Source organism: Lutjanus erythropterus, chromosome 22 (assembly GCF_056507025.1).
Source record: "Lutjanus erythropterus isolate fLutEry1 chromosome 22, fLutEry1.hap2, whole genome shotgun sequence".
NCBI lineage: Eukaryota > Metazoa > Chordata > Actinopteri > Lutjaniformes > Lutjanidae > Lutjanus > Lutjanus erythropterus.
Genome location: NC_139338.1, coordinates 5,990,458 through 6,007,798, shown reverse-complemented (window position 1 = coordinate 6,007,798; position 17,341 = coordinate 5,990,458). Strand labels below are relative to the sequence as shown.

Genomic DNA, 17,341 nt, shown 5'->3' with positions numbered 1-17,341 from the left:
CGCCACTGAGTACCACTGTGTTTTAAAATTATTATTTTTTTACCTGCTTTGACCCGAACACACTGTTATTTCTGTGTGCAGACGACTGAAATTAATCTCTTTCCTGTCTTCTTTCAGCTCAAGACGACCAAACGAGTGTACAACTTCTGTGCCCAGGACAGCCAGAACGCACAGCTGTGGATGGACAGTGTTCAGAGCTGCCTGTCAGACGCCTAGAGAGGAAGAGGCGGGACTCTTTTCTTTTTTTTGTTTGTTTGTTTGTTTAAAGGAGCAATGCAACCGGGAACGAATGAGCGGTGCTGCGGCACCTGACTGACATCTCTGCCGACCGATCCCAGCTGAAAACGGGGAGGGGAAGGGGCCTTTCACCACTTAAGCTCTGTTCTGTCCGCTAGTGTTGAACTAATAACCTCGCGTCACAGCAGCGTGTCAGTGTTTTTGTTAGAAAAATGAGAAAAAGAAAAAAAACAAAACAAAAGAAGAACCACTCGCTGTCGCGGTCTCTCACCTCCCCCTCTGACAGCCTGACCACTAAAAACAATGCATATTACAGCACGTTGTTGCATTTCTTTGAGGCGTTCCTGCAGCTCGGACCAGCATGATCTTTCCAGACCCTCCACCTGTAAACCTTCCCTACTACTAACCCAGCTCGCCCTTTAAGACACCCCGGGGAGGAATGACGGAGGAGCTGCAGTCGCCCAGCGGCCAGGCTACGCACAGGACTCGTTAGACTGCTCCAGAGAAGGATCAAAAAGATCGATGGTGGGGGTTGACGGACCAAAGTAACCCTGAGGAACACGCGTGCTGACGGCAAACGCTCGTCCTTCCGGTCCTCTTCGGCTTCGGCTCTCTCTGCCTCTTCACTGCCTGATGTAGCCGGAGGAAGTTTTTAGAAGGAGTGTGTCGCTGCACGGGGAGGAAGGGGGGTGCCTCCTCAACGGTTCATGAAGGATTTCCTTTTCTTTTTATTTTTTTGGTTTTCCAAAATCTCAAATTTGTACAAGACGGAGATCAACTCTCATCAGCTGTGTTCAGCAGGTGATGATGGAATACTGTGAAAGCCTCGAGTCAGTCGCAGAGATCAAACGAACCAGGAGAGCCAGTCGCAGGTCGGAGTCTGTCAGGTATATCGAGTGTGTCGGTGAACTTTTCACTGAGAGTGTTTACAAAGTAGACAAAACGTTCCCTCACTAAGCTAAACTGCTCTTCACCTGTGTGTTTTTAATCCATACAAACCACTATTAACATTCAGATTTTTATATTAAGGGATGCTGAAGGAAAAAGGAGGGATTTATTTTGTAGTGATGTCTTAAAAAACAATCTATAGAAGAAGGAGATCTGGAAGGTAGGAGATTATGAGGAGGGATACTAATGAACAGAGTGATATTATGGGATGCTTATGAGAGACTACGGTTTTTAGAAATGGACATTAGCTCGCCGCTGTGCTCAAAGTGTTGGAAACTGGATGTTTGTTTAAGGAAAATTCAGGTATTTTTCAGTCTGTGTCTCAATCTACCATTATAACTATGACTCACTACCACTGTTGTTTGCTGGAGTTGCAGTTTACCATTTGTTTCTTTACTTTGCGAGGCAGCTGGATTCATGAGATCATGTGAGAATCCATCTTACCAGGCTTCAAGTTGATCATTTGTGTCAGCACCTAAAGTGGTGCAGCCAATCAGCGTCCTAGGAAGGACTAGTGCGATTGCATCAGTGATATCAGAACTGGAGAGTATTTCTTCACTGAAAGAAGACGTGACAGATGGTTCATCCAATCACCTGCCAAGTCTTTTTTTTGAAAGTGCCTGCCCTTTTCCAAACAGTTTCTAAGGACGACTTCCCAGATAATTCTGTTCCAAAACCAGCTGGTGTATCATGTTAGTATTTTATGACTCCAGCAAACAACAGAGTCCTACATAATCATTTCAAACACTTCATTCAACTGAAAGTAAACACAGAAATTAGCCCGCTAGATTAGCTATCGTAGCTAACTGTGAGATAGTTTGGTAAATCAGGGCAGCCAGCTGTCAAACCATATATACAACCCACACATCTGCAGAAATAAACATTATTGTTGTTTCATATATAGCAAGACGCTACTAGAACTGGATAAAGAAATATTACAAAAACATCCTGAAAGACTGAATGTACAGAAACAAACTTCTCTCTACTCCAGGAGGCTACTTCATGTGTTTACCTTCGTTTGGACTCTCAGACATGACTGAAAGATTCATGGAACGTTTAAGTTCATTTAAAAAGGCTGCTCACCCAGATATATCATGCTGTCTTGAAAAAAAACATGCATCTCCAAAATATCAACTTTCTATGAGCTAAGATGGAAAAAGTCTTGTTATCAGTTAAATGTTTTTTTAGTTGAATATGTTTCCTGTATTGGGGCGAGACACGGGGGGGGGAAACAGAGGAACACGTTTTTTAATGATGCACTTCAAAGTTGAACTTTGAGTATTAGCGGCAGATATAAAAAATAAATCAGAGGGGAGAGATTTTTGCAGTTTGAGAATAAAGTTGAAATGTTGGAAATAAAGTCAAAATGTCAAGATTTGTTGAAATACCATTTTGAGAATAAAATACATATTTTCAACATACTGATTTAATTTACAAAATGCAAATCCTCTGATTTATTTTTTTAATACTAAAAGTTTGACTTTATTCTCAGCAATTCAGCTTTTTTCTCAACATCTCATCTTTTTTCATGACATTTTGAGATTATTCTCACATTGTAACATCTTTCTCAACATTTCAATTTTCTTCTTGACATTTTAACTATTCTCAGAATGAAAAAGAATCTTCTCTGATTTCTTTTTTATTTTTCCATATGCCTTGCACTAATACTTAAAGTTTGACATTTCTGCTTTATTCTTGAAATGCAAAATAAATAAAAAAAAAACCTCTTATTCCTTTCCCTGATAATCTTCTGTAATTTCCTCAACCCACAAAGAACCACAAAAACTTTTAGTTTTCAAGAAAATTGGAAATCCATGTTTTTTCTTTGAACAGTGATATCTTGTATAGCTCGAGTCGTGTTTCTCAGATTTTTACACAGACATTTGGAAGACTGAAAACTACCAGAATTTTCCTTCAGTGATGTTGGAACAGGGAAAGTCAGCCAAACGTCTGAGAGCCGCTCACGTACAAACAAGGTTCCATCACATTCACTTGTAGTCAGTGTGTCACATGTGAATCTGCTGCAGTTCAGACTCACCGTTCCTGTCGGACGCATCAACAGAGCCCAGAGTTTTCATTCAGCACCGTCGGGGCTGAAGCTTGTACATAGACGAGTCGACATCTGTTAGAGAGTTTTAGAGAAACAGTACGTTTAGCTGGAAGGTGTTAATGTTTGTCAAACCCCCCCCCACCACCACCACCCTCCACCTCTATTCACCCCCCTCCTCCTCCACACACACAAACCACTCTGACCCACACATGTTAACACAAACCCTGCTATGTAAAATAATGTTCTACTGCTGTCTTTGTTGAACATACAATTTGAAATTGTAGATTTTTTTTGTGTCTAATAACTCCTTTGTATATACTACTCCAGATTTGTATGTAACGTTTATGGTAGTAATTTATTTAACTTGTCTCCTCAGTAAGAAAGTTTCTCAAGCACCACTTTATTTTGAAATTAGGAATTCAATGTGCCATTTGTTTATTTCTGTATTAATGTGACTAATGCTTTTTTTTTTTTTTTTGAAAATGTAAACCCTCAATGTCTTTTTTTTTTTTTTTTGTAAACTTGGTTGTCCTTACTCATGACCAACCGTTAATGCAGGAGTGGAACTGGTGTGTTAGTGGAAGAGGAAGCCTCTGGGCTGCTTTTTAAAGGCTGGTTGGATTTTACTGTGTTGCTCACCCACAGTGGTGGGATGATCTGGATGAAGATTACTGTCACAATAAATTTCACACATCTGAAGTCTTCCTCATGCTGGGTTCTGCTGACTGACCTGCTGCTGGCTGCGTGTTCAGGCTGCCTAAATGTTCTGTACGTCAGGAGTCTCCATAATTAACCCGATTCGTTTCTGATGCACAGTGAAGTAGGTCAAGATATTAATCAAAGACGCCAAACTTACTAATATGATAATAATGATGTTAATAAGTCTTTGGTAATATGGTGTATTCACAAACCTGAAATCTTTCACTGCCCTCGTTGGTTAAACCTCATGTGTTTCACCTGTGACCACTCAACAGTGTATAAGGGCCAGTGTAGGTTAAAGAAATAAAAACGGAGCCAGGGGATGAGGGTTAATGTATGAGGAATAAACCCAGAGATTCCAAGATTTAAGTCTTAGATTTACAAGAAAGTTCAGGGATTAGAATCTGCCAGAAAAAAATCTCACAAGTTTTCGAGAAAAAGCTCAAATGTTGTCTTAGATTTATGTGATAAAACTGCGAGAAAATGAAGAATGTTTTAGAGTAAAGTTGTAGATGTCCAAGAAAGAAAAAGAAGCCTGAATATTAAAGTGGTTAAAATTTTTGAGAAAAAAATAAATTCAAATTTATTAGAAAAGACAAAGTTGAATATTCTGTGGAATTATAAAGTTATAAATTTGCGAGAAAAAAATTTGGATAATCTCTGAGCATTTTTATCAGAAATTTATTACTTTAATCTTGAGAACTTCATCTTTTACTTTTAAATTCCTAAATTTAATCTCAGAGAATATCCAAGTTTTTTTTCTTGTAAATGTATAACTTTATAATATCAGAGAATATCCAAGTTTTTTTCTTGTAAATGTATAACTTTATAATATCAGAGAATATTCAAGTTTTTTCTTGTACATTCATCACTTTACTCTCAGAGAATTAGTTGTTTTTTTTTTTACTTGTAAATTCCACACTTAACTCTCAAATACTGAGGTTGTAAAGTCATTGTGAGAAAAACAAAAATCAGAAATTCTCACAGATTAAAGTTGTAAATTTGTGAGAAAAAGAAACAAAAATAACTTGAACTAGAGAATTTAAGTTGCTCTCAGGCTCAGTGGAAAGTCACAGGATGGTACTGAAACTGTTCCTGTGAAACATTTCAGCCAAGTTTGTTCTTTTGTAAAAAAGAGTTTAGGAGGAATACGTCCAGTCTGTTGATCTTTATATTAATAAGCATAATAATAATGTGAAAACAAGCTCTGTAGCTGAAGTATCTGGAGCGTCATCCATCACAGCAACTGACACATCAGCCTCCATTAACAGTTAGCTGGAGGTTGTGGTGACCCAGTACGCAGCCAACATCATGATCATACATCATTAAGTTTAAGGTGACCTTGTGCATCTTAAAATAATCTGCCCCTGAGGAACAGATGGAGCAGAGTGACAGCAGGAGTCTCAGCAGCAGCCAGAAGCCTCCTGTGGGAAGACTCAGTGTGTCCTTGTGTTGTGACTGCAGTCTGCATCCAGTCAGACCCAGCTCATCTTTTCACTCTAGTTTACTCATCTCTCCGTGGTAACGCTCAGCAACAGCTACAGTATCCACATCAATATGACATAATCCTTTTTATTTATTTTTGTTCTTTTCTTTTTTTTTTTTAATTAGAAATGACTTTCTGAGCCGGGTTATGTTGTCAATCATGTCAATATAGTTTTTAGAATCCAAATAAAAACTGTGGGTTTAAATGTTCATCTGTGTTGTGTGATTTCACCAGGTTTCACCTCAGATAACACACATACATATATACTTTTATTTTTCCAGATGTTAGTAAAATATCAGCTAGTTTAGAGTGGAAACACTTGATTATTCTAAGTCTATTGATTGTTTTTAACAAACTTAAATAACACATTATGTTTAGTATAAAAATGCTTTTTTTTCTAAAATCATACTATCAGGTTGTTAAGGGGCAGCATTTTACTTTTGCTCAAAGCAAATAATGGAGTTGGAAAACTAAAAACTTTGAAGTTGACCTGCCTTAAATTTAGGTTGTGTTAATGTTAACAGATGATTTAAAAGCATTCAGATTATTTAGTACATCAGACTTTAAGCAGTTGTGTTGATATCACTAAATTTGATTTGAAAAAACTTATTTCATGTTACCAATTGGTGTCATTTTTTAAAGTTGGTAAATTTACAGTAACAAGCGAGGGTGAGTCCTACACTGTAAACTGATCAGCTGTTCATAACTGTCAGCTGTGTTAATGTAAAAGCCTGTTATCTTCAAAAGTCCACTGTTCTGAAAGTGATGAGTTAAGTAGCTGCCTGCCAGACTCCAATAATATTTTGTTCAAATTAACAGTTATAAGCATCTATGCCTTCTACAAGATTATTAATGATTTCTTATGACTCATAACCACACACTTACTCATTTGGCGAAAATTCGGCATTAATTTGAACGTCAAACAGACACACAAAAGAGTTATTCTGGAAGTTTCAGAGGGGGACACTGCAGCTGTAGCATTCATGTGAAATGAATGGAGTATTTCAATTTAACACGTTTCCCTGCTCTCTGATGATGCATCATTATTTTATGATTTATTACAGTACATATATTATAGATTTCTCCTTTATACAAAGTCAATTTAGACACAAAACTTAAACCTGCATGAAATGATTTGTGGTCACTTGGAGGCAGAAGAAGAATATTAAGTTAAGATGTATGTGTGAACACAAAGTTGCCTGTTTATACATCCAGAAACTTTAGTCTCTGGTCACCAAATGGATTTAAGTCCAATATTCACTCACGCTATTCACCAACTACTTGCTAACTTTGTCTGTCTGGTGCCAAACAGGCAGTGTACACAGACTTTATCAGAGACTTTTTAGCTGAAAACCACTGTCTGCTGCAGACTGAAATGACGAGAGGTCAGACTGAACCAAAACAGTGAAATTGAGGGTCATGAGCACCAAAACAATGAGCTGAAAGATAATAAAACTGTCCAGGGAGTTGAGGGAAACTGCAACACCTTTCACATCCACTTAGTCATTTCACCAATAGTTGATATAAAATTTGTGAAGAGCAGCTTTAAAAAGGATTAATCTTGTCACAATCCTGCCAGTTGGCTTTGTGGTCTTTGATTTCATTCATTTTCTTTCTGGTTGTTTGGTCCACAAAATGTCAGAAAATGGTGAAAAAAAATGTTTATCAGTGTTTCCCAAAACTCAACATGACGTCCTCAAATGTCCTATTTTGTCCACAAACCAAAGATATTCAGTTTACTGTCAGAGAGGAGTAAAGAAACCAGAAAATACTCACATTTAAGAAGCTGAAGTCCAGGAAGTTTGGCATGTTTCATTTTCAAAAACACCTCAAAACAGTTGATTGATTATCAAAATAGCTGGCAATTACTGTAACAATCTTTCAGCTCTAAATTAGAAAATAACAGCTTGTTTTGGGTGGATCTCCTTTGTGGTGAGAACCATTACATCTCCCACAGTCCACACCTGTGTCTGTTTCAGACTTGATTGTGTGTGTGAGGTGACCCATCACCAGCATGTTACTGCCCCCTGGTGGCATTTCAGATTAACACCCAAAAATATGAAGCAGTCTCTCAAGAGAACAAAAAAACTCACCAACCCCCTTGACTGTGATAAACAATAAGTAAAACAAAAGTTCTAAGGAGCCACTAATAATTGATTTCTTTACTTCCCTTCTGGTCTGTCCAGTCGTCCAGTCTTGGTCTTCAGCCTGATCACTTCTCTTCCATCAGCCTCGATCCTATTCAAATCAGATTTTATCCAAAATCAAAGTAGTCATTTAATTTTTTTATACTTCAGGCTTGAATTGGGTGTTTGTGCTCACAGATTTATTACAAAACTTACACAGTTAATTCCACATACCAATCAGAAGAAGTCCATGTCAGTTGCTGTGTGGGTGTGACAGAACTTCTCTTCTCCTGCTGCTGCAACTCAAAGTTATATCACTCCTTAAATCAAACTGATTTAACCTGCTGTTAAAGTCAATATCATATGTAAGTGTTCGCTATATTTAGAACATTTTCCCCACTTTACTTTGACAGCTAGTGCTGATGGAGAACTGAAGCCACAAAACTCCATTGAAAAAAAAAAGTTTTTCCTTGTAGGACACAGGAGCAGCTGGTCTACCGCTGCCTTGATCCACAGCAAGTAGTGTTAGTTCAGACCTGAACAATGTGTCAAAACACTGAAGTCAAACAATAACACAAACAATAACACAAACTAAGAAATAAAATCAAGGTCCTACAAAAAAAAAAAACACTGGCTGTGAAGAGCACAAACCCATATTGTTTTTTTTATTTAGGTGCTATAATAAGTTTTGATTCTGCCTGTGTCTTCAGCGATCCATTTAGCTTCCATGTTGGGACTCCTGAGGCTCTTGAAAAACGTTTTTGAACCAGGTTTTCTGTTAGTTATTAAAATTTATTTTCATTCAGATCTTTGTGGATGTTTAATGAGCCACTTTACTCTGATATTATATATGCATTTATTTACTAATTCAAGACAAGTTTCCAGAAGCTTTAAAAAGTCTAGGTGGCAGTAAGACTTTCTTTTTCTAATAGCAACAGGTGAGTCTGAGTCGATCATTCAAAATGGTTTCAGCTTCACACATGATGATATACAAACCCTCATCATCCACATGTTGCTGGAGAGCAGAGTGAGGCACTTTAACAACACGAGTAAGTCACTCCCATGATCCTCCATGATGAGACGCTGCAGGCTGGTTGAAGCTCCGTTTCAGTCCATCTGACCGCAGCCTTCTGTATTTTGCTGTGGTCCAAGCAGCTCAACGCTTCTCTGAGATGTTTTTCTGTACCAATAACGTTTGTGCCCTTGTCACACTGAATGTGGACAACTTGACCTCTGTGATACATGACTACTTAAAGGTTAATATGACAGCATTGATGGGTCCAAAGAAGTCTACCCAGTGTGTCTTCTACAAGCTCCTCTTGGTAATGTCTGCAGACGACACAATCAGGTATTATTTTTGCTGTGAGGATCTACAGTTGAAAGCAGGGGCTGCTGTGTAACTCTCATCAGTGGTTCATTCAAAGACACTTTAAAGTGTCACTGTCCAATGTCTATGTCAGAAATATGATTGAGGCAGTTACTTGTCGTCTGGGATGGATTCTCTATCTCTGTGCAAGTTGATTTTTATATTGTTTTAAAAAAGAGTGAAGCCAATAGCTGTCATGAATTAAAGGGTAACAGTCATTTTCAACCTGGGCCCTTTTTCCCATGTTTTTGTGTCTGAGTGACGACTGGGAACAAGTTTTGAATTGGTCCAGTGTTGGCAGATGTGAAAATATTCTGACTCTACAAGCCGTTTTCCAATCTTGATACTTTCATATGTAGATCGGTTCATTAAGGCTTTAACTTGATGAAACCCGAGTTGGGGATAAGTGAACACTGAAAAGACAAACCAAGACAGTTTTGGTGAGTTTTATTTTGTTTGTCAAGTTTGAATGAACCTTTTTTTTTTTACAGTGATAAAATTACTGTTACTGTAAATGGAGTCTGGTGGTTTTGGTGAGAGTGATAAATTGTCTGCTCTCTGATTAAACAAAAAGGATTTTCTCCATGCCTAAAAACAGCAACTGACCAATCACAGATTAGCAACTGTAACTAGGGCATCGCAGGCCTGTCAAGCTTTGCATTTCTCTACATGTTGAGGTGGTGGTCATGGGACTTTAAGACAAGTAGTGGTCAGTGCATCTTGAACCTGGACAGTGGCATCTGTTTTGTAGTCGCTCAAAAACGTGAAACAAGCACACATGAGGAAAGGACTAAACTTTACTATAAGCTGCAAACATTAGCATGATCAGCTAACTAACGCTAGCTGCAGTAACTTAACCTCCAGCCAAACTTGTTAGATAACACTGCATTTGTCATGCGGGGGTTGAGGAGGAGGATGTGGACTGGTGCAGAATCACAGCGTGCCAACGACAACACATCTCTCCGTCTCATTCTCTTAGGTTAGCTTAGCTTTTATCCCGGCTCTCTTCCTGCTGCAATTGTGGTCCAGCTGATGTGGCTGGGTGACCGTCTCAGGGTCTCTAGTCCCTGCGCTTCCTTCTTCCACGTTAATGAGTGCATATCTGTCCTCTGTCATATAAATATACATGTCCTGTTTCACCATGCTAGCTTTAGCTTCAGTCTTTTAGTACTAATGTTATTTAGTACTGTACCTGTTTGGTAACTAACATATTTCAAACATGGTGACACGCTCCTTTTTTAAAATGTGTAACATATGAAAGTCAACTGGAAATGGACTTCGCAGCTGACGCAACGAGTCTGAGCATTAGCATTAGCTTACACTGGCCAGCTACACGTCAGCTAGAAATGAGAAGCTGCTTTTGTTTACTTCTCTGTGTTCTCTTTCTTTGTTTCAACAATTACTCCTATTTTTTACATTATATCTGCCACCGTTATCACTGTAAACTGTGTGTGTGCAGTGTGAGAATGGAAAGCTTGACAGGTGTAGCAACAGTAACTAAGGAGGACGGGGCTTAGCAAGGGTCAATAAGGATCCATTGCTGCTTGTGTTGCAGTTTGTCGACACCATTAGTCACTAAGAGACAAAAACATGGGAAAACGTGGGGTCCTGGTTGAAAAATACAGAAGTTCCCCCCTTTAGAGAACAAACTTCCTCTGATCTACTTTGACCTCTTTCATTCTAGCAGCATCAGCTACAGTTGGAATCATAAAGTACCTGGCAGACTACGGTACGCTGTTTAGTGGCAGCTGCTCTGAAGCTGACCCTGACCTCGCTGCAGATTTCTTCTCAGGATTCATTGGACTTGTTTGACTGACACCTCCCTCTCTCTCCCGACACCTCTGTTGCACCTGTTGGAGGGGGCGGGACAAACAACACCTTCATCATCCTTATACAAGTCCAGAGCAGCTGGATCTCTGCAGAGGTGGAAAGACAACAACCAGACGGGCAAATGCCAAGATTTTTGGTATTAATGTGGTCAACCAGACACTTTTTAATTTCAATTTTTTTTTTTTTTTTAACAATGATCGGAGAAACCTGATCGCTGTCAAATGATTTAAGTAAGTACACCAAAGAGGCCTGGAGCTCTGCAGAACCCAGACCTGCCCCCTCTTTCCAATCCTGCTGCTCAGAGAGAAATAAAATTAAACTTTAAAAAAAAGAAAAAAGAAAAAAGAAAAAAAAAAAAAAAAAACATACAGCGTCACTCCAGATGCCACTCTCGCCCTGTGAGTAAGTGCTTGGTGGAGAGAGAAAGAGAGAAAAAAAAAAAAAAGGAACAGACAATAGTAATCTCAAGATTGCTTGTAAAATTACTTTTAAATGTAGATAAGATATTTGTATATAGGTAGATAATGTTTGGTTGATTTAAGGGGAATAGCAATAAGAACTTAAAGGTCAATACAATCAGAAGGTCTTAGCTCACTAGCTAGGTCAACAGAGAACCGGTTATACATGCACTAAAAAGAAAAAACAAACAAAATGAAAAATAAAATTTTAAAAAATCTGAATCAGAACTTGAGATTATATCCAATTTTTTTTGCCCAAACCTACACCAAATGAACACTAGATTGATTCTTTTTAAAAAGAAATAATGTTGAATTTCATTTTTTAAATAAAATGGCTAATTGACATTATTGCACATGAGCAAAAGACAGTAATACTATTAGAGCTCTGTTCATCGACCTCCTCCTCCTCCTCTTTGACGGACCCTCCTGAAGCACTTCAAAACATTCAGAAACCTGGTGATGTTCAACAACAAGAGATGTTTCATCAACAGCAACCAAGGAGAAAAAAAAAAACGGATAAAAACCTTGATCTGGGTGAGAGGACAGATAAGACAGCCAGCAGAGATGAGGGTAGAACACTTACATTGTGCTATAATGTACAGTAAATGGCTGCATAAGTGCTTTTTCTTAAGCTTGAAGAAAAAAAAAATGTTTTCAAAAAAGGTATTTATTGTTGAGGCATCGTTAAAAAGTTAGCCTGTGCTATCCATTCAGGGGTGACCATGTAAATAAAATCCCTTACAATGGGATTCCAACAGCTTTGACCAAGTAGGAGAGAAATCTTTCAGGACATAAAAAAATAAGAATGATGATGTTACCCCTCGGATTCTGTCGTTTCAAAGATCGCTGCTACATTAAAACCGCACGTAATTATGTGCAACATCGGAAAAAAAGGCTTTGAAGATGATTCCTCTACACTCCGCTCTGTCTGTTGGATTTTTTTTTTTCTTATTTTTCTTATTTTTCTTTTTTTTTACATGTTCCGCCGCCTCATTATTGGTGTTGATTGGCAGTGTCCAGGTCCAATAACATGGCAGAGTGATTCAGTAAAAAACACCATAGTTGCAGTGAGGTTATTTTAGGGGAGTCACTCTGGAGGAGGCCGACAGTCTGCTGCACCGTCACCGATGGATTTTTAGCAGTCCACTCGCGCTCAGACCGGCCCATTGACCGACACTTCCTGGGGCGGTGGTGTTTCCTCTCTGTTGGGATGACAAGGGAAACAGTCACATACTACTGGATGTAGTTTTAGCTGGGAGAAAACACACAGTAATAAAGACAAACTCTACAATGCTTTTAACCCCATGTTTAGCTCTCTCAGAGTGGCTCATCAGTGACAGACAGGTAGGAACTAAGTAACAACAAATAATATAATGCTGTACTTCAGTAGTTCTTTCAGGTATCTCTATTTTACTTGAGTATTTATTTTCTGGTAACTTTTTAACTTTTACTCCTTTCATCATAATATATCTTAATAATATCTGTACTTTCTACCCCTAACATTTTTATAACTGGCTCGTCACTTTACTTTTCATGCATTTAAGGAGAATCATTAATTATTTATATGTTGCATCACTGTGCATCGCTGTTCCAACATCAAGACCTACTTCAACCTAAACAGATGTACAATAACATAGAAAAGACGATTGATGTGCTTGATATGCACTGATGGATACACCAAGCAGACATAAAAAAGACAAAAACAAAGTAATAAGATGTAACAAGACAAAAAAAGATGTACCAAAATGAAAAAGTCACAAAAGACATAAAACAAAAAGATAAAAAAAAAAAACTCATAAAAGATTCAAAAAGATAACGAGACGCAACAAGACAAAAACTCAATGTGACTGTCGTAGCAAGACATAAACTAAGTAACAAGATGAAAAGGTCATAAAGCCGAAAAATAAATAAAAGACATAACAAGATGAAAAGATGCAACAGGACAAAAAAAATTATGTAAAAGAGACAAAACAGACATAAGATGAAAAAACTGTAAAAAATGAAAAAACATAAAAGACATATCAAGACAAAAATGACCTAAAAGCCGTAATAGATCAAAGAAGACATAAAAGACGTAACACTACTTTTAACTTGGCATTTCCAATACTTGTATGGGAACAACTCTACATGGATCAGAGACAGTTGTTTGAATTTGATAAACAATGTTAGCAGTAGCTAACCTCAGCCCTCAGACGACTGTGAATTCATCACCATAAAGAAACAATTAAAGATGTCAAATAACTGTCAAAAACTATTTTCTAACAGGAAACACTTCCTGTTGAGGACTGTAACTAATGATTAGTTTAACCATCAATCAATGTGTAGTTTCCTCTCTCAAATAACTGATCAGTCATTTGGTCTATAAAATATCAGAAAATACTTGGCTTTAGTCTGTCTAACACCAACTACTACAAATAATCTTTATTGAGAAGCTGGAACTTACTCATTTTTTGTTGCTCATTAATCCTGATTAATCAAGTAATGACTTCAGCTCTCTTTATGGCTCTTTTAAAGTCAATATTCAAACCTTGTACCCCGTGTCAACAGGCAGGCGGGAGCTTACTTGCTGTCAGTCTGCGTGGTTACAGGTGAATCCTCAGCAGGCTGCTGCTCTGATGCTTTAAGAGGATCTGACAGAGAGAGTTTCTCCAGAGACACCGGACTCTCCTCACTGCACGACACACAAAAGGACACTCACTATTATCAACAGGTCCACTCCAATACAGTTTCAGCCCAGTGTCAGGTTCAAATCAACAGTGTCCCCATGTGTTCTTCACTTGTCTTTGTTCTGGAGCTGATCTTTGACCTCACTGCTAACTCTAAAGAAAACATTTTCTTTTTTGGGGCTCAATAAACAATAAAAGTGCTTATTTAACTTGTGTAGAAGTGTGTTAACATACTGAGTGAAAGAGCAGGTAATTAGCATTTACTCCTCAGTACTGATTTCAAGAGTTTAAATAGGTGTTTGGTTTGATGATTCACACAGTACAAACAGCAGGACATAATTTGACTTTTGGGGTGATAAAAAGACTGATGTCCATAGAGAACAAGAAGGCGGCCACTTCTGTTAAATTTCATACCGCCTCCAGCTTTTGACACGGGTGTCTTCATAGTAAACACTAACAAGCATTGCTCTTGGTGGATTTCTGTCATTTGTAACTGCAATTGCACCGATGCTGTGGCAGTGTGGCACTGTATTATAATATGCACAGTGTGAAAAAGGCGCTGCTAAAACTACCAACAAGTAAGAATCTCTTTCTTTCTTTCACTTTTTCCCAAACAGCAGTTTCTTCAAACAGGTAAACAGTTTCTTTTGTATGTCCAGTTTCATTAAAAGAAAGAAAGAAAAGTTTCCTAAATTAATTACACTGCACCACTTTCAGACCTGACAAATCTTGAAAGTAACAGGCATTATTACTTTTTAACTGCTGTAATAATCAGATGTCTAATGTTACTTTCACCTTATATTTATAAAAATAAAGCCTTTTATTTATATTAAATAAAAGGCTTTTCTATTAATTTATTCAACTACACTGCAACAGGTCCCCGATATGAAAATGAAAACAACAGCTGAAAACAAAAGTTATGAACATTATTTGATTTAAAAAATCTTTGCTTTTTAGCTGTATAAACATTAGCCTTTATGTTGCATTTAATGAATGTTAAACAGGGATAAAAATAAAATACGCTTAATAACATAATAACTGTCATAATTATGAGAACTCCTAAAATATGCTGTTTGACACAGGTGAAGGCTCAGTACACCTGCATGAACACATTATCAGGATGGGACCACCTCAGCCTCATTTTGAGCCAGGAAAAATCCTTCTGTGTTGCTGTAACCAAAATAGTCTTTTTTCACACTACTTGAAAAAGTGACAACATTTGCTGGCCTATAACTACTGAACTTCTTTTTCTTTCTGAACTTGCAGATCTCTGTTAAAGCTCAAGTCTGTGTGTCAGAGAAGCTCCCAGGATAAGCTTTACTTAGAAAGGCAAAACTGAATGGATCCAGTAATTTCAATCCCAGTCCAGTCTATAATTACCTCAATGTGGTAATTATGTTTCAAATATAGATGTTTATACACACACAGAGCAGCCTTTTGCGTATGGCTGCGGAGTGGACTGGTCAACAGAGGAGGATTTCACCATTCAGCATCTGACAGTGAGGCTTTCAGCTAGAACATGCAAACCTTTTGAGGTCAGCTGTCTTGTTGCCGGGGACAGGGGGTGTGACGGCAGCGGGAGGAGCAGCACCGGCGTTTTTGTCGTCCTCCTCGCTGTCGGATCCCCCTGAGGAGCTGCTGTCTGAAGCCACGAGAGGAGCCTTCCTCCCCTCTCCCACTGGCCAAGCACCAGAGGAGGCACTACCATCTGATGACAAACAAAAGACAGAACAAAAGAGTTTGTTGTGTTTTTCAAATCAACCAAGACTTTTGTTTTAAGCTGGACATGTATTTAGGGACTTAAATGTGCATTCTAACATGCAGAGGTTGCTTGGTGGTATTCAGTGAATCAGCTGAGCTCTAAGGATGCATGTAAACGCTTACCGCTCTTCTCGTGGTTTTGTTTGGCTTGTTTATCTGCATCACTGCTGGCCGAGTCCACAGGAGAGCTGCACCTGGGATCAGTCTCTGTACTGTAAAAAACCAACAAGACAATAGAAAACAGTGTTAAGTTGTAAAGAATGATGACTGTTTTCACACAATCTCCACTGGTTGACTGTATTTCTTGTCTAATATTGATGATTGGTCTGTGCAGAACAAATTGAATGCTAAAAAGACAATACAGCTGTTACACAGCACACATGGTCAGCAGAACTTTTCACTAGAGTTGTGACAGTATGCATTTTTTCTTACTGTGATGACAAAGCAACATATTACCACAGGATGGTAGTTTACTGTGACTGCCTTAATCACTACATTTCACTGGAATTTATTGAAGCATACCATCATTACCTTAACATAGCTTCTTTAAGGAATCAGAGAGAAAGGTGATACATTTCAAAGCATGAAACTCTGTTGTGCCTTCCTTTAACTTGTCACCCTTCTGTAGGATGCTGTCATGATATCTATATTTGATTGTTTATAGCACAAAAACATCTGATTTAATGTAATGAAGTGAAAAAATCATTTTGAGTATATGTATATAAAGATGTAATTTTCTATAGCTGCAAGGTGCTGGAAATGCTTGAAAATGCTTGAATTTCATTTTGGGAAGGTGTAGGAACCCTGTTTTAACCAAAAAGTTCCAGGAACTATGGAACCAGGTAAATTAAATAAATGGAACTGAAGTAGGAAAAAAATAGTCCCTTTGTGTTTTTGACAACTGTGAAGATTAGGCACATTAGATGAAATGATTAAAATGGATTTTAAAAGAAAAAACAATCACAAATAAGAGAAAAACACTGTTGTGTGAATTTGATGTTTGAGATACATGTAATGAAAAAGAGACTGAGAAAATGATTCTCCTTCACTTGCTTTATTTCTCACACCCCTCTCACTCACTACTGTTGTTAGCGTGATTACTGAGTCATGAAGACAAGAGCAAATCCAAACTGTCCAACTAGCCTGACTGTTTAGAAAGTACTACAGCGGTTAGGACTTTTTTGCCACCTGGAAGTATCATACACAATGTGAATTTATCTGTGGTTCCCCAATAATATATGTTTACCTCCTTAGTTCCTCAAAAGTTCTTGGTCCCCTGGGAAAGTTCCTGCTCTGGGGATGCACCAATAACGACACCTGCTGCATCGATTAAACCTATTATCTACTCGCTAATTTGGGTCAACAGGCCTGCTTCTCACCCGGAGAAAGGCTGGAACTCAGTGAAGTTGGCCCAGCCAGTTCCCTGCGTCTCCGCTCCACTCCCCGCTGAGCTGTCCCACCCTACTGGGGTTTGGGATGCTGCAGTCCCTCTAGAGTCCCTGAAATTTGCTGTCCAGCCTGGACCTGGAGACAAGACGAAAACAGATTTTTAGAAACTAAAACAAGAGCCTGTTTGAAGGTCTGTTCATGGGTTAACATGGAATTTGGCTGTTTGTGGATAGCTGCTACAATTCAAAACAAAAGTTTGGACACACTTCTTTTTCTATGGTTCAGATTATACCAACAGGGTGCAAAGCTGCCATCAAAGCGAAAT

The 17,341-nt window shown here is 38.3% G+C and overlaps 2 protein-coding genes across 2 annotated transcripts in view; one reads left to right on the top strand and one right to left on the bottom strand.

Moving 5' to 3' along the window:
• The window catches only part of sbf1 (SET binding factor 1), an 80,751-nt gene extending 78,341 nt beyond the window's left edge, over nucleotides 1-2,410 (top strand). The window contains exon 43 of the mRNA XM_084711058.1: nucleotides 118-2,410. Coding sequence (XP_084567184.1) covers nucleotides 118-216 — 99 coding nt within the window. The 3' untranslated portion in view covers nucleotides 217-2,410. The remainder of the gene's footprint in view (nucleotides 1-117) is intronic.
• An 8,462-nt stretch (nucleotides 2,411-10,872) lies between these two features.
• Nucleotides 10,873-17,341, bottom strand: part of ppp6r2a (protein phosphatase 6, regulatory subunit 2a) — a 29,026-nt gene continuing 22,557 nt past the window's right edge. The window contains exons 20-24 of the mRNA XM_084711048.1: nucleotides 17,007-17,151; nucleotides 15,751-15,839; nucleotides 15,394-15,574; nucleotides 13,764-13,871; nucleotides 10,873-12,402 (exon numbers count right to left, since the gene is read on the bottom strand). Coding sequence (XP_084567174.1) covers nucleotides 12,354-12,402; nucleotides 13,764-13,871; nucleotides 15,394-15,574; nucleotides 15,751-15,839; nucleotides 17,007-17,151 — 572 coding nt within the window. The 3' untranslated portion in view covers nucleotides 10,873-12,353. The remainder of the gene's footprint in view (nucleotides 12,403-13,763; nucleotides 13,872-15,393; nucleotides 15,575-15,750; nucleotides 15,840-17,006; nucleotides 17,152-17,341) is intronic.